The sequence below is a fragment of the Lathamus discolor genome, chromosome W, assembly GCF_037157495.1.
Source record: "Lathamus discolor isolate bLatDis1 chromosome W, bLatDis1.hap1, whole genome shotgun sequence".
Classification (NCBI taxonomy): Eukaryota; Metazoa; Chordata; class Aves; order Psittaciformes; family Psittacidae; genus Lathamus; species Lathamus discolor.
The window spans coordinates 28072883-28094837 of NC_088908.1; the positions used below are offsets into that span (position 1 = coordinate 28072883).

The 21955-nt window shown below is 42.9% G+C and overlaps 2 protein-coding genes and 1 long non-coding RNA gene across 9 annotated transcripts in view; 1 reads left to right on the forward strand and 2 right to left on the reverse strand.

Moving 5' to 3' along the window:
* The window catches only part of LOC136004199 (chromodomain Y-like protein 2), a 99921-nt gene that overhangs the window by 7285 nt on the left and 70681 nt on the right, over nt 1–21955 (forward strand). The gene's annotated exons all lie outside the window — the stretch shown is intronic.
* Nucleotides 3265–11722, reverse strand: LOC136004204 (uncharacterized). The gene is made up of 2 exons (XR_010608282.1): nt 11632–11722; nt 3265–4703 (listed from the first exon to the last, which is right to left on the reverse strand). It is a non-coding gene; the product is annotated as an uncharacterized LOC136004204 (long non-coding RNA).
* LOC136004200 (uncharacterized) lies at nt 7703–11638 on the reverse strand. Its single transcript, XM_065660492.1, is given in 1 exon segment — nt 7703–11638. A coding segment is annotated over 1 exon segment (1296 nt). The 5' UTR covers nt 11476–11638; the 3' UTR covers nt 7703–10179.

Here is a 21955-nt window from a genome sequence, read left to right on the forward strand (position 1 = left end):
CAGGTTCAGAGTTCATACCTCTCTGAAGATTAAAATGACAAGAATTTTTGTAACGCTTTCCAAATGACAAATGCAGTGCTTTACTTTGGGCTGGTATCATGGTTTAAGCCTAGCTGGTAACTCAGAACCATGCAGCTGCCTGCCTGCTTGCTCGATCCCCCCACTTCTTCCCTCCCCCCCACTCCCAGAGGGATGGGGAGAAGAATCAAAAGAATGTAAATCCCACAGGTTGAGATAAGAAGAGTCCAATAACTAAGGTACCATACAAAACTACTACTACTGCTACTAAGAATAAGAATAATAAGGGAAGTAGCAAGGGGAGAGAAAATGAAATTAAAAGGAGAAAAGGAAAAGAAAACTATAAACACAAGTGATGCACAATACAATTGCTCACCACCCTGCCTGACCTGAGCAGTGATCTGGCCTTCCCGGTGACTCCCCCCCAGTTTATATACTGGGAATGATGTGCTGTGGTATGGAATACCCCTTTGGCTAATTTGGGTCAGGTGTCCTGTCTCTGCTTCCTTCCGGCTTCTTGTGCCCTTCCTCACTGGCAGAGCATGAGACTGAAATGTCCTTGATCGGTGTAAGCATTACTTAGAAAAAACTAAAACATTGGCGTGTTATCAGCATAGTTCTCAAACTGAAGTCGAAACCACAGCACTGCACCAGCTACTAAGAAGGAGAAAAATAACTGCTACAGCTGAACCCAGGACAGTATCCACCCCTTATTCCATACCATTCACATCATACTCAGATCCCACATTTTTCAATATATCATTGCTCTATGTCTTTTATACATATACATATATATACACACATATATATATATACACACCCAAAGAGACAGTTATCATTCCTCATTCCATGGACCATCCCTATAAAGTTGCTGAATTCATCCAGTCCATGATGTCAGGCTCCACCTGTTGTAACATTCTTTCAGGGCAGGAGAGACTGTGTAATGTTGAATCGCTGCCTGCTAATGACACTGCTGAACTCATCTGGTCACTGCTGAGCTCCTCTGGTTTATTCCAAGTTCATTCTTTGTTGGAGTGATGATTGGAGGGAAATCAAGGTCAGTCGATAATGACCTGCAGACAGTTCTGGGAGACTCCTGCTGCTGTTTTCCCCGAAAATTCAATCCCCTTGAGGTACACATAGGACTTCCCCATCCTCCCACATTACCCACCAAGTATATCCAGGTCCCAGAGTAAAAACAATTGCACAAGTGGGTTTCCCCTTACCTGAAGCAGGAATAACCCAGACTGTCTTCGCCAGCAAATTTTTTATGGGAACCACAGGAACTTTATCCCCTCTACAGTACATAAAAATTCTGATTGGGCTGGGACAGCCCTGTTGACAGACCCTCTGGTGTTGACCAACCAGGTGGCCTTTGGTAAGTGTGTATCCCAATGCTTGAAAGTTCCCCACCTGTTGCTCTCAGTGTAGTTTTCAATAGCCCATTGAACTGTTTGATTTTCCCAGAGGCTGATGCATGGTAGGGGATGTGATATAGCCACTTGATGTCGTGCTCTTTGGCCCATGTATCTGTAAGGTTGTTCCGGAAATGAATCCTACTGTCTGACTCAATTCCCTCTGGGGTGCTGTGTCGCCACAAAATCTGTTTCTCAAGGCCCAGGATAGTGTTCTGGGCAGTGGCATGGGGCACAGCGTATGTTTCCAGCCATCCGGTGGTTGCTTCCACCATAGTAAGCACATGGCGCTTGCCTTGGCAGGTTGGTGGGAGTGTGATATAGTCAATCTGCCAGGCCTCCCCATATTTGTACTTCAGCTGTCATCCTCCATACCAAAGAGGCTTTAACCACTTGGCTTGTTTAATTGCAGCATGTTTCAAATTCATGAATAACCTGGGCAATAGTGTCCACCCCTTGGTCACGGGCCCATCTGTATGTTGCATCTCTGCCCTGATGGCCTGAAGTGTCATGGGCCCACTGGGCCAAAAATAATTCACCTTTATGTTGCCAATCTAAGTCCATCTGAGCCACTTCAATCTCAGCAGCTTTATCTACTTGTTGGTTGTTCTGGTGTTCCTCAGTGGCCCGACTCTTGGGTACATGAACATCTACATGGCTTAACTACACCACCAGGTTCTGCACCCAGGCAGCAATATCTTGCCAGAGTGCAGCAGCCCAGTTGGGTTTACCTCTGCGTTGCCAGTTACTCTGCTTCCATTGCTGAAACAACACACATCCCCCCCCAGGACATTTCCACCATCCATGAGTCAGTACAGATATAAAGTACTGGCCATTTTTCTCATTCAGCTATGTTGCTCAGGGCCCCATTTGAAACCATTGTTCTTCCAGGTCACGTGATAGGGCTTACAATCGAACTGTAATTTGGGATGTGCATTCTCCAGAACCCCACAGCACCTAAGAAAATTGTGTTTCTTTCTTATTAGTTGGTGGAGACATTGCTGTTACCTTGCTGATCACATCTGTGGGGATCTGGCGACATCCATCTTGCCAGTTTATTCCCCCAAATTGAATCTCCTGTGCAGGTCCCTTGACCTTACTCTGTTTTATGTCAAAACCGATTTTCAGCAGGATTTGAATTATTTTCCTCCTTTTCTCAATGACTTCTTCCGCTGTATCGCCCCACACAATAATGTCATCAATGTATTGCAGGTGTTCTGGAGCTTGCCCCTGTTCCAGTGCAGTCTGGATCAGTCCATGGCAGATGGTAGGGCTGTGTTTCCACCCCTGGGGCAGTCACTTCCAAGTGAACTGGACATCCCTCCAAGTAAAAGCAAACTGTGGCCTGCACTCTGCTGCCAAAGGAATTGAGAAAAATGCATTGGCAGTCTCAGTCGTGGCATACCACTTGGCTGCCTTTGAATCCAGTTCATACTGAAGTTCTAGCATGTCCAGTATGGCAGCACTCAATGGCGGTGTGACTTCATTCAGGCCACGATTGTCTACTGTTAGTCTCCACTCTCCGTTAGACTTCCGCACTGGCCATATGGGGCTATTAAAGGGTGAACGTGTCCTGCTGATCACTCCCTGACTCTCCAGTCTACGAATCAGCTTATGGATGGGAATCAGGAAGTCTCGGTTGGTGCAATATTGCCGCCGATGCACTGTTGTGGTCACAATTGGCACTTGTTGTTCTTCGACTTTCAGCAACCCCACAACAGAAGGATCCTCTGAGAGACCAGGCACGGTGGACAGCTGTTCAATTTCCTGTCTCCAAATCAGCAATACCAAAAGCCTATTGCGGAAGATCAACGGACAGCACGCTGATTAATGTAATCAGAAACTGACCTTTATTCACTTCAGAGCACTGCCTTTTATAGCTTCCAAGCTTGGTCACGCGCTTAAGCTTTACAATGCTTGGTTTCTACACATAATGCAAAGACAGCTGATTGGTTCCTTCTTCAGCATCTGGGAGTTGTTTTCCTCTTGCAGAACTTCTGCATACATGGCCAAAACTTTGCTCTGAAGTAACCGGAACTAGGCCATTAGTCCTCACTACGAACTCTAACCAATGGCAAGAGCCCTGGATCGCTCACGTGTCCATTGTTTGTTAAAAAGCCCTCAACAAATCCCCCTTCTTTATTTTGAGCGATCCAGACCCCTTTAATCATTCACGATACTACAGACATTAAGCAATGCCATACTATACTAATAATAACAACAAATACTATAGTGCTTAATAATATTGTAATACCTGATCTAAAAAAATCTGCAAACCACCCAGTAATACCTAAATTCTTCAGCCAACTATCCAAACCATGATTGATCATTAACTTCTTCATGTTATCTTTTAATTGGGATAGTTGTTGATGAATCGAACTAGAATGGTCAGATAGATTCATACCCTAGTTGTTCTACTGATCTTCTTTTTCGTTGCACGGTTTTACTTTTATAAAATGATAGCATATCCCTCATGCTGGGAACAAACATAGTCAGCTTCCCTATATAACATGGCCCTCCCTGAACGTTTTTTGGTACCCATTGCCAAGCTCTATGTCCACAGATTAAAAAATATCCTTTAGGAAATTGTTCTGCCGAATTATTATTCCAAATAGAAAATTTACTACTTAGGGTCTCAGCACCTATTGCTCCATTACAATATCCATTTTTTCTGTAATTTTTATAATCATAATCAGTCAACATATTGGTCCATTTTGTCCAAATATATTTCTTATAAAAGTTTACCCCTGTAGGTGCTGATCCCACAAAATAAAAACATGACCCATTGCCTGCTAAGGATCCCCAGAGATCTAATTCCTGAGGGTCCCAAGGCATTGTGGGGTTTAAGGCATTAATGATCATTGCTCCAGCCATCCCTGTTTGATTCACTTCCCCATAACAGCAGGCTGGTTTGTTTTCTGGAACAGTACAATCATAAATTCTATGACATGTCTGGTTAATGAAAGAGCTATTTAAAACTGTCCTGTTATTATCCAATTGGTCCAGTCTGCCAGGCGCAGGTAGGGGATGCCGATTAAACAATTACGAAAAGGGTCCTCAGGAGTGGCCATGGATAGACAGACGGATGACTGTTTTGTTTGGTTTGCCCAGGTGATCCACATGTTCTCTCGTGGTTCTATGGTATGTAATGCTTGACCTATAGTCATAGCCATCATCCAGCAACTTATAAATGAGGCTATTCTGAGTTTTCCTCGATCGGTGATTTCCAAGGTTTTACCCATCGTGCTGGAATCCAACGAGGGCCTTCTCCTGTAATCAAACACATTTAGCCTCGATCAGACGTACAGACCTCAACTGGACCCCTTCCATTCTCCAGTTTTGAGATCTTTGTATTGAACAAAAATCTTTTCCTTTTTTGTTAACCCTGATTTTAAGGCACTACTGTGAATTACCATGGGAGTTTCTTCCCTTTCTCCTGCCAGGCGTAAATAATTTAACGCATATAATGCTTTTGCCAAGCGTTTGCTAGGTGCTACACCGCTCTCCCCCGTTTTTTGTTTAAGCAACAGGTTTTTAAGGGACTGGTGAGCCCGCTCAACAATTGCTTGTCCAGTGGGTGAATTAGGGACTCCGGTGAGATGTTTCACACCCCAAAGTAAGCAAAAGCGGTGAAACCTAGAAGTGCAGGCTGGAGCATTGTCTGTTTTAAGAGATAGGGGTACACCTAAGACGGCAAAAGAGGTGTGAAGGTGTTTCACAACATGGTGAGAAGTTTCTCCAGTTTGAGTGGTGTCCCAAATTGCCAGGGCAAAGGTGTCGACCGAGACATAAACGTATTTTTGTTGTCCAAATTCTGGAACATGAGTGACATCCATTTGCCAAAGTTGTAGCAGTAAAATCCCTCGAGGATTTGTTCCAACACCAAGGCCAAAGCCTGTCTGTTGACATGCAGGACAAGAGTTTACAATTCCTTTTACTTCAGTAAGATTAGTCTGATTTGAAGTCACTTGAATCTTTATAACATGTGGCATACCAGTGAATCCTACACACCATGTAACCAGTCGAAATAATGGGGATTTAACAAATGTGCCCAGTATACTTGTCCATTACCCATGGTAACACATAATAGAACAGATATTACAAAGATTTCTGTCATTACCATTTCTTTATGGTGTTGAGTTCTGGGGCTTTATACGTTTCGCTGGCAGCCAGTATGGTCCTGTCGATAGCTGTACACAGCCGTATCCTTGACCTCATGTCAGCAATGACACTGGTCCTTTCCACTCGTTATCATGTAGGTCTTTATATAGAACCAGCGGTTTGGGCAAGGAATCGTTCGTCACATGGAGAAAATCCTTGCATTCCCCCTTTTTTTTTTTTTTAATATATCTTTTAGATGACCCTACTTGAGCAGGGGATTTGGACTAGATCATACCTCCAACATATGCCAGCCACGGGCTGCTGGGCTTGCCCTTTTTCTTCTGGATGGCTCTCTGATAACAGGGGAGGCCATCCCTCACATCAACGTCTGACATGGCATGTGTCCCCACCACTCAACACCTGCTGGGTTGCAGCCAACAGCGGAGCTAAAGGTTCTTCTTGGTGGCAAACACAGAGGCCAACCCAGTCTTGCCCTTGACTGTGGTAGCGGGCATTTGGCCAACCTCAGTCCTTGCACCTTGTTGTGAATGCAGAGTTTCACCTGCTTCATCCAGTAACAAGTCACTATTATGGCAAAGCACATACAGATTTACATTAGCAGAGTAACTATTACAGGGTGCAGCAGCATGTTGAAGATGCTGATGGCAGCGAGGGACTAGCCAAAGAAATTTCTTACCAGTGGAGTTCTCCCACCCTCTTAATTTGTTCCATTACCTGCTTTATAACACTACCGTCATATTAGAATCTTTCTAGCTTTTGCCTTAGCATTTTCTAGCAGCTGATGCAAATTTGCATGCTCTAACATCTCTTTTGCAAGTGACAAATCCATACAAGGCGTAGTTTCATATTAGCAACTGGCTAGTAAATACAGGTGCTTTTATACACAAAATCACAGCCTCTAATAGTAGCTACTTTACAAGTACACTTATTCAAGTTGTTAATTTTCAGTTGCCTCCAAGTGATGTTTTGCAGTCATTCATTTTTCTCTGATTCTGCTTGGGGTATTCACGGTTGGCTCCTATAGCTGAGGCATTGGGTTTTTCCACTCCTCTGTCCAACTCATGGCAAATCTTGACAAACTTTGCAGGCAGCTGCCATGGACCTGTAGGTAGGAGGACACAAATATACCCCCTCTTCCAGGTTATCAGTTTTTGAAAAGTAGACAGGTTAAAGTGTTTCCTTAAAGTAGAGGCATTCTGATGCAAAAGGAATGTAAAGCAGCTGCAGAAGTAAACTGCACATTTTTAACAGTCAAGGAGTTTGCTGCATCATTGCCCATTTATTTTATTTTTTTTTTCCTTCTTTCTCTGCCACCCTGATGCTGCTTAGGTGACGGCTGATGAAGCTTGTGGTTGCACTACCCCTCTCACTTTTTCAGTTAGCAGTTCTTGTTTCAAGCGATCTGTTCCTCCAAGTGTTGGATTCACCCCCAGCTTACTTTAAACACACTAAGCAAGGCTCCTACCATGCACCCACTGTGTTGCAGGCACTCTTTAGGCTTTGTCTGTGGTGTCTTTACAAACTGCCTCAATAATTCAATAGAAGGAGAGGTATGGTTTTTGTTTCTTGGGGGTTTTGGTTTTTTTTTTTTTTTTTTTTTTCCCCAAAGTTGTTCACCCTGCTTTGCACGGCTGCAAACAGCGGCCTGCTGGGCAGCAGCTATAAATGCCTGCCTACTCTGCAGCAGCTAAGGCTGCCTGCCTGCTTCAGCAGCAACCAAAAATACCTGCCAGCAACCACACTTTTGCATTAACCCTTTCTTGCCTGAAATGTTAAACTGCTACCTGTTAAAAACTTTTACATGAACCCGACAACAAAAAAATACATAGAACACTATCTGCCCTCATCACACACACACACACACACATACACACACACGTATGGGATCCCACAAGCACACTCCACACAACTACAATATTTGAAACACAAAATCCAGACAATCATTACTCCCACTACACAGTCCCAAGTACAGAACGTGGCACCCTGTGAAGACTATCAGGAAACTAGCTCCCAGAAGCATCATCGCAGTGCGAGGTAGCAGGCTCAATTTTCGCGAGTGTCCCCGCAGAGGCTCTGCCTCCCCCACATTGCATGAGGCTTGGGCTTTTATACTTGTTAGCGTAAGAATAAACACATAACCACCGGGATGGTTATATGAGGTGCTTTATTGCAGCGCTGGGAAACCAGGGGCACTCGCCCAAATCTGGCTTCAACCTCGTCACATCGCGTCCACAATTTATATCCTAAAAGTTTCACAGTTAATACATATTCATCATAGGTTACAACACTTAACTAATACATATGCATTAGGGATTGCCACATCCATCTATTACGACATCAGCCTCTTCTGCGCTTGCGCGGCCCCCTCTGGTGGTCCTCTGGTGGTCGTTCCGATGAAGTAAGAGTCTTCCTCAGATGAAGCAAGAAGTCTTCCTCAGGTTGTCCTTTTCACCTTTCCCCCACTTGAGTATATTCCAATCCTTGTGTGGACGTTAGCACCCTCTTATCTTCTTTCTGGTATGCTCTTCCGGCTATCTTATACACAGGTTCCACTTGGGTATAGTCTCCAGTACATACTTTTCTAAATCCTTTTATACTCCTTTCACCATATTTGGTTATGCTATGTTTTTGTAGCATTGGGTACAAGACAGCTGTGATATATTGCAACATTAGAACCGCCGTGATACAAAACCACGAAGTCACAGAATTTTCTAATGTACAAAACCTCACTATTAATTTATAAATTTCTCAAACATAATAATTTCTACTATTTTATACAATTGTTTTATCATACAAAATTCTGCTCTTTCCAACATTTCCCCCCTTTGAAAATACTTCACTTATTTAAGTAAGTATTTTCATTCCTTTAGATAGCTGTTTCCTAATAAGTAGGAGGAGGTGTCAGATATTTTGAGTGGTCTCTGGTCACTGCTCCTATAATTCGATGAGTCCATGTGTTGTTCCTGGCTATTTCCTTTCGGATACACAGATACATTAGGTAGATCATCAGAAATACAATTAGTGCCATGATTATGGTCTGCACGAGGGAACAAACCCATCCCGTGAGGTGAAGGCCCAAACCATCAAACAGTGCTCCAACCCAATTTTGTTCAATATATTCCTTTTCTTTTTCTATTTCTTGTTCAATGCTGTTTAGTTGGGAGATGTCATGTTCTATATCTGCAGTCACATTAGGAATGTGAATACAGCAGTGATCTACTCTATCTTTTAAATATCCACAAACACCATGTTCCTTAAGTAACAACATGTCTAATGCCATTCTGTTCTGCAAGGTCATTTTGGTTGTTGCCTGCAATTGTAAATTCAAATCTCTGAATCCTTTCTTTGTTGGCATTGGTCCTGTCAGAATGGTATCTGTGAACTTGCAAATCAGAATGGCATCCTGTTTCAAGTTGTGTCAAAACATCTATTGAGGAGTTGCCAGAATAGGAACAGTTGTTAGCTGTGCTAATGACCAAATGATAATCAAAGTTTTGTAACAAAACCCAGACATCTTATTGGCATTTCAGTCTTAGCTTGGTAGGGCCTAGTACCTGTGTTTCCCAAACTTTTGGAACTTTCTTTACTCGTGTATAATGTATCCAAGAATCTATTCTTTCTACCTTTACTGCTGTGAATGTAGTTAACAATACTTGATATGGTCTGTCCCACCGTTCTTTTAATGGTTCTTCGTTCCAGTTCCGGACATACACTTGGTCTCCTGGTTGGATGTCATGTGCTGGATTTTCCAGAGATAGTGGCCTATTCCACACCAAAGTGCTCCGCAGTCGAGTTAAGGTTCTACTGAGAGACAGCACATAATTATAAACATCCTGATTCCCCTTAATATGGGTATTAGGGTTGGGTTCCGGTGCCTCATATGGCTTTCCATAGAGGATCTCATAGGGGCTTACTGACATTTTGCTCCTGGGTTTTATTCTGATTCGTAGCAGAGCTATAGGCAATGCTTGTGGCCACTTTATTTTGGCCTCTTGACATATTTTACTGATTTGTCTCTTTATTGTTTGGTTCATCTTTTCTACCTGTCCACTAGACTGGGGCCTCCAAGGAGTGTGTAAGTTCCATGATATTCCTAATAGTTTACTAACTTCTTGTACTACGGTTGCAATAAAATGTGGACCCCTATCTGATGATATACCTAAAGGGACTCCAAATCGCGGGATGATTTCTCTAAGCAACCATTTCACTACTTCTTTTGCCTGATTGGTGGGACAGGGAAAGGCCTCTGGCCATCCAGAAAAAGTGTCAACCCCTACTAATAGATATTTGTACCCTTGTACCTTTGGTAGTTCTGCAAAATCAACCTGCCAATAATCTCCTGGTTCCATTCCTATCCTAATTCTTCCCATCTCAATTTGTCTTTTTACTACTGGATTGTTTTTCAAACAGATTTCACATTTTGATCCCACTGATTTTGCCATAGTTAACATCTGTGTGGAAATTATTCCTCGTTTTAGATAAGTTACCAATGCTTCTGCACCCCAATGACATTTTTGATGTTCAGTTTGTAGAATCTTTCGCATTATTGCAGGTGGCACTATTACTTGTCCCGTTGTTGTTACATACCACCCTTCAGAATTCTTTTGGGCCTTTAAGAGTCCTGCTAATTTTCATCTTCTGTTGAATAGTTTGGGCTTTGTGAAAGATAGGTGTGGAGTGGGCTTACCTTCAGAGGTATTAAAGCCATCATATTCCACACCTCCCGGGCTACTTGGCGGGCTGTCCGATCTGCTAGTGTATTTCCTTCAGATACCTTTGAAGTTCCTCCTTGATGTGCCTTGCAATGCATGATGGCTACTTGTTTAGGTCTTTACACAGCAATTATTAATTCTAAAATTTCTTTCTGATATTTTATGTTAGTCCCTTGTGAAGACAAAAGTCCTCGTTCTTTCCATAATGCTCCATGAATATGTACTACACCAAATGCATATTTTGAGTCTGTCCATATATTTACCTTTTTGTCGTTGCTCAGCTCCAATGCTCTTGTAAGAGCTATCAATTCTGCTCTTTGGGCTGACTTTCCTGGAGTTAATGCCTTGGCTTCGATTACCTTTTGCTGAGTTGTCACAGCATATCCTGCGTATCGTGTCCCGTTCTCCACAAAGCTGCTGCCATCTGTAAAGAGTTCCCAGTCCGGTTGTTCTAGAGGTGCATCCTTCAAGTCTGCTCTGGTTGCATATGTATGTTCAATGATTTCTACACAATCATGTTCGAGGGTTCCTTCTTCTAGGTCTGTTCCTAGAAAAGCTGCTGGGTTTAACAGGTTAGTAGTTTTCAAGCTTATATCATCCTGTTCCATTAGGATTGCCTGATATTTCATCATCCGGCTAGGGGACAACCAATGCCCCCCTTTTTGTTTCAGAACAGTGGTTACCATATGTGGCACAAATACATCAATGTGTTTTCCCAGGGTTAATTTCCTAGCTTCTTGGATTAAAATAACAGTTGCTGCTACTGCTCGCAAGCATGAGGGCCATCCTGCACTCACTGGATCCAGTTGTTTTGAGAAATATCCCACTGGTCTTTTCCAGCTCCCAAGTTTTTGAGTTAGTACCCCCAGTGCCAATTTTTGTCGCTCGTGGACAAACAACTGGAAATCTTTTGTCAAATCTGGGAGTCCCAATGCTGGAGATTTTGTCAGTGCTTCCTTCAATTTCTGAAAGGCTTCTTTCTGTTGTTTTTCCCAAACAAAGGCATGTGATTTTTGGGCCTCATACAGGGGTTTGGCAATTAGTCCATAGTCCATTATCCATAGTCTGCACCACCCTGTCATACCCAAAAATATTCTTAGCTCATGCAAGTTTCGTGGTTCTGGGATAGCACAGATTGCCTCTATGCAATTTATTCCCAGCTTCCGTTGTCCTTGTGAAATTTCACATCCCAGATACAACACAGTCATGCATGCAATTTGTGCCTTTTCTTTTGAGACTTTATAACCATTCAAGCCTAGCTGGTTCAGAATTTCAATTGTCACTTTTATGCACAGAGATCTTTGTTCTGTTGCAATAAAAATGTCATCTACATATTGTAGCAAAAGGTATTGTGATCTCAGTACCTGTATCTTTCCTTGGGTAGTCCATGTTTCCAATTCTTTGGCTAGTTGGTTTCCAAATAGGGTCAGACTGTTTTTGAATCCTTGTGGAAGTCTGGTCCATGTCAGTTGTGTTTTCCGTCCATTCTGTGGATTTTCCCATTCAAACGCAAACAGTTTCCTGCTACTTTTGTCAAGGGGAATGCAGAAGAAGGCATCTTTTAAATCAATCACCGTAAACCATTTATATTTTTCCTTCACAGATGTTAGCAATGTATATGGGTTTGCCACCACCGGGTGGATATCTTTTGTTATTTCATTTATTGCCTTCAAATCTTGCACCAATCTATACTCACCGTTTGGTTTCTTTATTGGGAAGATTGGTGTGTTATATTCTGATTCGCATTCTTCTAAAATGTTATATTTTAAGAATTTCTCAATTGTTTTTATGATCCCATATCTTGCTTCTAGTTTCAATGGATATTGTTTAACCCTTACTGGTCTAGCCCCGTCTTTTAACTCCACTATTATTGGTTGAGCTGCTTTTGATTTTCCCGGGATTTCTGTTTCCCAAACTGTTGGTATTACAGCCTGTTCCACTTCTTTTGGGATTTGTGGAATAGGTTTGTCTTTAAGGACTAAAATCTGTCCTGTTTTGGATTCAGGGATTTGCATTATCAATTCACCATTTTCAAAAACAATCGTAGCATCCAGCTTACTCAATAAGTCCCGTCCTAATAGAGGGTTGTATATCATCCCAGTCTGGGTTTTGGGTTTTCATAATCATCTTTATCACTCGAGCTACTTTATCAGGATTTTCTCTATATGTTCCTGCCGATTGTTTCCATATAACCAAATCCCCAGGAGAGAAAGGTATTTTAACGTACACTGGTCCTTCAACTCCAACCCCCTGTCTTAAAGGGGCAAGGACCGCACTAGCTGCTTGAAGCTGTGTGTTTCCTTCTTGCCCTCCCCTCCGGCGAGTTCTGTGTGAGACTGGGGTGACTGGGGAATTTCTCTCTCGACCTCCTCCATTTTCACACTCTTCTTCACTCTCGAGATCGCTATCACTTTCCTCCCCCTCCCCCCTTTCCTCATTTATCACTAGCGGAGCTACTAACAAACCAGGATCTTCCTCGTCCCTTTGATGTCGCCGACTATTTCTCATGGCAAGGCATTTCACACATTCCTTTTCTCCAGCACACTCCCTGCATTTTTCAGCATTGCTTGTTTTAACAACCATTATTCCACAAGATTTCTGCCACTTATCATTGTTTCTTAGGATAAAGAAAAGATCCACATATGGTACTTCATCCCATTTTCCTTCCCTTTTACAATACAACATCAACTGCACGATAGTATTATACTGTAGGGTTCCATTCTCAGGTCATTTTTCCTGATCTTCTAATTCATACTGCGTCCACCATACATTGCAATAATCAATTAGTTTGCTTTTCCGCATACTCTGCCCAAATCCACCCTCCTTCCAATGGCTTAAAATACAACCTAAAGGAGATGATTTAGGAATTGGCGACATTTTATAATTACAAGATGATTTCTAAACAGGCTCCTCTCTCACACACACACACACCACTATATTACAAAACTTATACAGACAGATGCTGATCCCGCAGCACAAATACCAATACCATAACCACGTTTGCCGAACCTGCAGAGCTTTCGCTACTGTCTAACGGACGGCGCCTAGGCTTTTACCCCGAGAGCTCTCTAGCCCCAACCAAGCGCAGCTTTCACCGCGTCTAACAGGCAGGCTTTACTACTAGCCCAGCCAAACGCAGCTTTTCGCTGCGTATAACAGGCAGGCTTTTACTACTAGCCCAGCCAAACACAGCTTTTCGCTGCGTATAACAGGCAGGCTTTTACCAGACCTTACCAAAGGTCAATACACCATACTTTTACTAGAAACTGGTTCTGTAACTTAAATAAAGCACCTTTCTTACCGTGTCAGAGGTCCGTCGTGAGCAGCAGAGGTCGGTCGCGGTCGATAGCTCCCCAAGAATCTCTCGGTGCCGGCTGGAGCGGGGTCGAAACACGATCCGCCTCAGCAATGCCCGCGAGGTCCCATCTGGGTCGCCAAAATGTTAGCGTAAGAATAAACACATAACCACCGGGATGGTTATATGAGGTGCTTTATTGCAGCGCTGGGAAACCAGGGGCACTCGCCCAAATCTGGCTTCAACCTCGTCACATCGCGTCCACAATTTATATCCTAAAAGTTTCACAGTTAATACATATTCATCATAGGTTACAACATTTAACTAATACATATGCATTAGGGATTGCCACATCCATCTATTACGACATCAGCCTCTTCTGCGCTTGCGCGGCCCCCTCTGGTGGTCCTCTGGTGGTCGTTCCGATGAAGTAAGAGTCTTCCTCAGATGAAGCAAGAAGTCTTCCTCAGGTTGTCCTTTTCACCTTTCCCCCACTTGAGTATATTCCAATCCTTGTGTGGACGTTAGCACCCTCTTATCTTCTTTCTGGTATGCTCTTCCGGCTATCTTATACACAGGTTCCACTTGGGTATAGTCTCCAGTACATACTTTTCTAAATCCTTTTATACTCCTTTCACCATATTTGGTTATGCTATGTTTTTGTAGCATTGGGTACAAGACAGCTGTGATATATTGCAACATTAGAACCGCCGTGATACAAAACCACGAAGTCACAGCATTTTCTAATGTACAAAACCTCACTATTAATTTATAAATTTCTCAAACATAATAATTTCTACTATTTTATACAATTGTTTTATCATACAAAATTCTGCTCTTTCCAACATACTGACCAAAATGCACACTCATTCCGACACAGGTGGCCAGCCTACGTCAGAAGTGGCCAGCAATATCTATAAAGGTTTCCAAGCGTCAATAGAATCATAGACATATTTGCCACCTTCTAGTACATGAGTATCACAGAGAGACTGTATCAAATGATTTGTATATGGGGCCCCAAGTCAACTGTCCGCCACAGTCCGCCCGATACTCCTGATAAGAGCATACGAGAGACCTACCCATCACGGGACTTAATCCAGAACATACATCACAGGGAAAGCACACAATACATCTGCATCCCACACCCATCTCGCTTCTCCCTCTAGAGCTGCCCATTTATCATGAGGATCCGGGGGATATAAATCAGACTCCTTTTCTGGATGAATAGGCTCCAGGTCAAAAGAATCATCTTCATCTCTGGCGTGGGTTCGGGGGGGGGGGGTTGGGCGGGCAATAGGTCCTGAAATAGAAAACGGATTAGAGTTGATCTGCGACGACAATTGGGCTTTTTTCTCGGACTCAAAATGTTCCAGGCGCTTGATTAATTCCTGGAGCTGTTTGTCGCCCTGTCCCTTTAAGGATCTCGTGGCAGTTGCTATCTCAGCTTCCTGTGGAATGCCCGGGGTGAATCCCGGGGCGGACGGAGGAAGAGGCGGGTATAAGGAAGGGGGATGGGGGGGGGGGGGGAGGGGGCGGAGGGAACTTGGTTTCCTTCTCCTCCTTTCTCCTCCTCCCCTGATTCCTCGGTATCTTCAGTATTAGGTTGGGGAGTTTTTACTGCCACCTCGTGGTTGTTCCCCGAATCAGACTTGCCTTTCACTTTTACTTCAGGAGCTGCTGATTGCGATGGCAGAAGGGGGTTTACGATTAAGGCTTGTATCGGCGCCGGTCCAGGCACTGATATGGGGGAAAATAGTTCATTTGAAGCGCATTCAGTCCCAGAGGAACTCGGCGAAAGCGCAGCAAACGCAGACGCAGTGGCTGCCCTTTCACTTTTCATTTCTTCTAAAGTTTCTTTAATCAGTCGCCACAAAGCAGCTAATTTATGAACCTCCTTGGTTCCCTTGCTAATTTCTTCCCAGAAAGCGGATCCAATCTGGTCCCAGGTGTGTAGCTCAAAAGCTGCACTCACTCCAGAAATTAGCTCCCAGTCCTTAGCCCATTTTAAAAGGGCTTTTAAGGTACCATCATCATATGTTAGTCCTCTCTTAGAAAGGCTATCTTGGAGTAGCTTTACTTCTGCCACCTCTTCTTTCGACAGTGAGACTCCCATCTCCTCCCCGACCGCTCACCTGATCATGGTGTTATAAATTGAGACCACAACGGATCATAATCCAATTGAAATTTTATTAATTATAGCAAGTAGAATATGAGCAAAGACAGAGCTGGACGACAGGGGAGTCTGCGCTCCGCCAACTGCCGTACTGAGCAGTTCAAACAGTCCCTTTTTATACATATTTACTTTCGTGTTCATGAAGTAGTGGAGGTACTCTGCGCATGCTTCAGCTGTTGTTAGGGGGTCGTTTTCTGCCTCCTGATGGTCGTTGAGGCCGAAGTGAGAAGTCTTCCTCTTTTGTCCCATTGTTGACCCCTCTACTCCTATGTCCTTTGTTCGTCTTATCTCTGCCATTTCCTGGAACATCTTACAGCTATCTTTAGGCAACATCTGCTATGTTTGCATAAGCGATAAGCGATTGCGGTTGGCGACTGTTAGTCTATGTAAGCGAGATTGCGGTTATTGCCTAACCTTTACATTGGGCTTAACATAAATCTTAATAAACAATATCCTAATTCATAGTTTCTTACAATGGTGAGATTCCCTCTCTCTTCACGCTTCCCTTTCCGCGTGGATACCTCAGAGTGCACTCTGCTTTTTTCAGTTGCCAGGACAGCAACCCCTTCGGTCGGCTTTTCCTCTCCCGTCCTATTCCAGCTGTCTTCTTCGCTCAGTCAAGCAACAGCAAGAGGGTCCCTGTTCGGGCGCCATTTGCGGAAGATCAACGGACAACACACTGATTAATGTAATCAGAAACTGACCTTTATTCACTTCAGAGCACTGCCTTTTATAGCTTCCAAGCTTGGTCACGCGCTTAAGCTTTACAATGCTTGGTTTCTACACATAATGCAAAGACAGCTGATTGGTTCCTTCTTCAGCATCTGGGAGTTGTTTTCCTCTTGCAGAACTTCTGCATACATGGCCACGACTTTGCTCTGAAGTAACCGGAACTAGGCCATTAGTCCTCACTACGAACTCTAACGAACTCTAACCAATGGCAAGAGCCCTGGATCACTCACGTGTCCATTGCTTGTTAAAACGCCCTCAACAGCCCATCGGTACCCTTTTGGGTCTTTGAAGTACCCTCTCCTGAGGTAGTCTATGCCAAGGATGCATGGAGCCTCTGGACCAGTCACAATGGGCTGCTTTTTCCACTTCCTCCCAGTCAGGCTGATTTCAGCCTCCAGTGCAGTCAACTCTTGGAATCCTCCTGTTACTCCAGAAATACAAATCGGTTCTACCCCTTGATAGCTTGATCAGATGAGATCAGGCATTCTCAGTCTGGTATAGCTGTGGGTAAATCATATGCAGTATATGCCGCAATGTGCTCATTCTCAGCAAAAGAAGCAGGCTGGTTTCACGGGTTTCCTGTGCTCCTTCTCACTGGTAGAGCATGAGAGACTGAAATGTCATTGATAGGGTTAACATTACTATAGCAGCAACTAAAACATAGGTGTGTTATCAGCATTGTTCTCAGACTAAAGCCAAAACTCAGCACTGCACCAGCTGCTAAGAAGGCGAAAAATAGCTGTTACAGCTGAACCCAAGACGATGATCTACTATGAAACCGCTGCAAGCAGCAGCTATCACAAATACTAAATGCAGATATACAGCAAATGTTGATCTTTTCTTTTTTTTCTTATTTTTATATTGCTCACTTGGCTTCAAAACAGATTTGCTTCATCAACTTTTTCATTTTGTACACTGCTGTACATAAAAATTATTTCAATGCACCCTTCCCCTTTTCAACACCAGGTCTGAAATTACTTTGCAGTGGGTGTTCTTTTCAAATATGTCATATAAACATGAAGAGAATAGTTGAGGTATTGAGAAGGACTAGAAACAAAAACTTAGACTTTCAAGACCCATCTTAGCATCTAGTTCTGCAGAGCACCTGTTACTATCTAAGCACAAACCTCTAGGATAGGTACAAGAACTACAGGTGCATTTTTATTATCATGCTTCCTCTTTGTGGTAAATGTATGGTAACTTATCCCTTTTATCCCTGTCTTTAATTCCTTTGTATTGGATGAAGAGCAAATATAGAGCCGTTATCATGGAATGTTTTATGTACACACCTCAACTTAGCACATTCCTTGTTTTGCTTGTACCATAAATACTGAATGTTCATAGAAACACTGAAAATACACTGAATGATTACTTCATAAGGTATCTCAGCATTAAAAAAATATCCATTTAATGACTAAGAAAATCTTTTTAACCTCATGATTGGCTGACCTTGATCCTCCAACCCATCTCTCCCCTGTACAGCTCAGAGAGTAGATTGTTCTTGCCATATGACCTGAAAGTCAACAAACCCTGATGGTATCAGGTTAAGGAAAGTAGGAAGTTCAGAGCTGCTTGTGGGAAGCTCTCTTCCAGCTGCCTGGTAAATCTAAACTCAGTTTTATTGAGGTAGTTCATACACCCACTTCCACAGACTGCATAGAACTCAGTTTTCCAAATGGAGCTGCTTTTCCAAGTGGAAAAGAATTAATAAAGAAGTAGTAAATTTTTAGTAAATATTGAACACAAAATTTATGTATCATAGAATCATAGAATAATGTCAGTTGGAAGGGACTTTCAGAGATATCTGATCCGACCACTTGCTTAAAGCAGCACCAACTTAATTAGGTTACTCAGGGTCTTGTTCAGTCAAGTTCTAAGCATCCCCAAGGGTCAATATTCCACAACCTCTCTGGAAATCTGTTCCAGCATTTGACTACATGTATAGTTTGTGCTAGGAATGACAGCAAGGATATCAGAAGATTATCATGGACTCGCTAGAATTAGAAGACTAATTAGGTGTTAGATTCATAAGATTATCTACCAACTTATTAGCCATTTGTTAAAACTCCTTTTTGTAGTTTCATAAACCCTTTGCAAGGATCTCAGTACTAGTAAATCTGACTCAGCAGTTTCTTATACTAAAGTGTGAATTTAAGCTCCATTAATAAAGTATCTGGAAAACAGTATGGGTGTTGGAGCACCAATGTATGTTGGTTTCTGCACTAACCCTCAACTAATAACAAGCAGACAGCTGCAGCCTTCCACAGCTTCAGTTTGTGACTGGCATAGTGACATGGAGAGAACATACACTAGCCTAATGACAGTAACACAAATGTAGGGAATGAATCTCAGAAACCCTACATTTATAAAAATCTTGTGCCCCATTCTATGGAGGCACATGGAACAAAGCCACATCATTGCTGTATAAATGCATCCAGGAGCAGCTGAGGTATTAACACAACCACCAAGTTAGGAATCTGACTAACAAATACATGGAAAATTTCCTTAGTAATATATTCACTACTTACGTATTCAATACTGCTTCAAGCACAGACATCTCTAAATGGTTCCTCAGCTTCATCAGAGTTCCAGTCTCACCCTGATGCTTGATCCGTCTGCATCATCTTTCAACAGAAAGAGAAGATAGCCATCAGCACAGATACATGGCACATGCCTCCCCAGTAACCCTCCAAGTGATCTGGCAGGAGTTTTGAGCAGGATGGCAGGATCTGTAGCTTTCTACCAGAGAACCCCCAGTGTTATTCCTAGGACCTCCCTGAAAGGAGTAAAGCAACCCCTACAGCTGGAAGTACTGCCAACACTTGGCTGAAACCCTATCAGCAGGAATAATGTTATTAAGATCTAAAAGAACTCCAGACTCATCAATTAGCACTTTCTTAGCTTGTGTGAATTACCAAGGCTGAGAAAGGACTCACTGAGGTCAAGGAATGGTGACCATCTGTTGCCAAAGACAGCTTTCAAGAGGACCTAGGGCCTGAGGACAGCAGAAGGGTAACCTGTGACTGTCTTCTCCATAGCACACCACTCTGATAGCAGCTCCTGGGGACTCTGCCATAGCCAGAGGAATTGCATGGTAGCACATGGTCATAGCCTGCCACGCAGTGTGGTGTAGTCAGTCTGACTCACTGCAGACATTTGTACAAACACAGATGTCTTAGTGCCTTTCATCCACACTGTAAGCAAATGTCCTCACAGTGTCCATCTAATTGCTCCAAAGCACAATCTTATGTTAAATCAATGAATATGCTTTTTATGCCTTTGCATCTCCATGCTTAGAGAACTTTCCTGTCTTTTTAAATGCAGATTTCTAACTAGCTGTACTCTCAGATGGTTTAAAATGGATCCATCTGATGAACACTGACAGCTTTCATAACTATGTTTACAACTCCCTGTAAAATAGTTTGTTCCTTCCAGGCACCAGTAATAAAACCGGTTGGTTTTACACTGGACAGAATTCAGATCTTGAACAGAAATTAAATCTACAGTGAAAACCAATGCAATAATTGAGGCCAGAACTTGGCTTACTGACCCTGCTCATCTGAATGCTATTTCTGAGGCGATAATGATGTATTATTCTTCCTTTTTGACAATTACTCCTTCACAGTTAATTTTTGAAGTTTTATGTGCCATTTTTCTGTGATGTTGCATTGGTATCCTGGATACTTACTTGTAAAATTCTGTGCTCCTATTATGCCATTATAGTTGCCTAAAGCATGTTTCTTTATTCCTTTTTTTCTGCTCTACCTTTCTTTTTGGCTCCTTCCTGTATTCTGCCATCACATGAACTTCATTTGTGTAGCTGAGAAAGTGAAGAATTCTACTGAATTCTGAAAGAAATTTTGTGTTTCATGACTTCTCTTATGTCATGGTTTAAGTCCAGTCAGTAATTCAGAACCACATAGTCGCTCGCTCACTCCCCCCCCTTCCTCCACCCCCTGCTCCCGGAGGGATGGGGAGGAGAATCGAGAGAATGTAACTCCCACAGGTTGAGATAAGAACAGTCCAGTAACTAAGGTATAACACAAATCACTACTGCTACCACCAATAATAATAATGATAAGGGAAAAAACAAGGGAAGAGAATACAACCGCTCACCACCTGCCAAACGATACCCAGCCTGACCGAGCAGTGATCTAGCCCTTCCAGGTAACTGCCCCCAGTTTATATAGTGGGCATGATGTGCTGTGGTATGGAATACCTCCTTGGTCAGTTTGGATCAGGTGTCCTGTCTCTGCTTCCTCCCGGCTTCCCCTCCTCCCTGGCAAAGCATGAGACTCAGAAAGTCCTTGGTCAGAGTAAACATTACTGAGCAATAACTGAAAACATCGGTGTTATCAGCACTGTTCTCAGGCTGAATGTCAAAAACACAGCACTGCACCAGCTACTAAGAAGAAGAAAAATGACTGCTACTGCTGAACCCAGGACATCTTATTATCCCACTACTTTACAAACTGCTACTTCAGCTTTTCACTCAAAGGATTGCCCCTCAACCTTCTATACCGTACAGTTATCTACTTTTAGCTCTTTCCTTCTAAAACCTATCCCTGCATGGTATTATTCACAAATTTGACTGTTGCTACCTTTGCTATATGGATTCTCCAAACCAGTTGCCTCCTATTATAGTTTGGATAGAAAGCATGAAATGGATATATGATTTATCCTTCTGACATGTCCTTATCCCTGTCCAGCCATTAATGCAACACAGACAGAGTTCTTTGTTTTCTCCTCCCTCCTGTCTCAGTGATGGAGAGAGATGACCATCCTCCTTCATGTTCAGGCCTTTAAGCTGGGAATTCTTTTCGACTTGCTTCTCTGTCAAACACATATTGATAATTTCAAAAATACTTGTGTGTCCCTGTGTACAGCAGCTGGAAAACACATACTGTCATGGGAAATACTTTATACACCATACCCAAAAATTGCTATTCCCCATCCCATATCTTGGAGTAACTACCTACTACGTGCCCTAATTGTCAATTTGTCCTGGTTTTCAACACAGAGCCTTAATTCTTACCAATACAGGGCATGTTCCTTGACAATATCTGCAAAGCTATTACATTGTCCTCTTTCAAAGATCAGTGTAAAATTCACTTCAACAATTTTGGCAAGGAGATTGTCTTGTTCAATGGCCACTTAGACTGACCAGTATCACCTTGTAGCCTCCTCAATATCCTGTACCCCCCCAATGTCTCTCATCTTCACCCTGGCTTTGCAAAACCAGCAAGCTGTCTATCCTGGGTTTACCAGTAGCCGTTTTGCCCCTTCTTAGTAACTGGTGCAAGCTCTGTGTTTTGACTTCCAGCCTGGGCAGAGAGCTGATGATAACACCAATTGTTTTTAATTGTTGTTAAGTAATGTTTATTCTGGCCAAGGACTTTGTGAGTCTCATGCTCTGCCGGGGACGAGGGGAGGCCGGGAGGGTAAAAGAATGTCTCCTTCACAGGCTGACCACCCGAGAAGGAGAAAA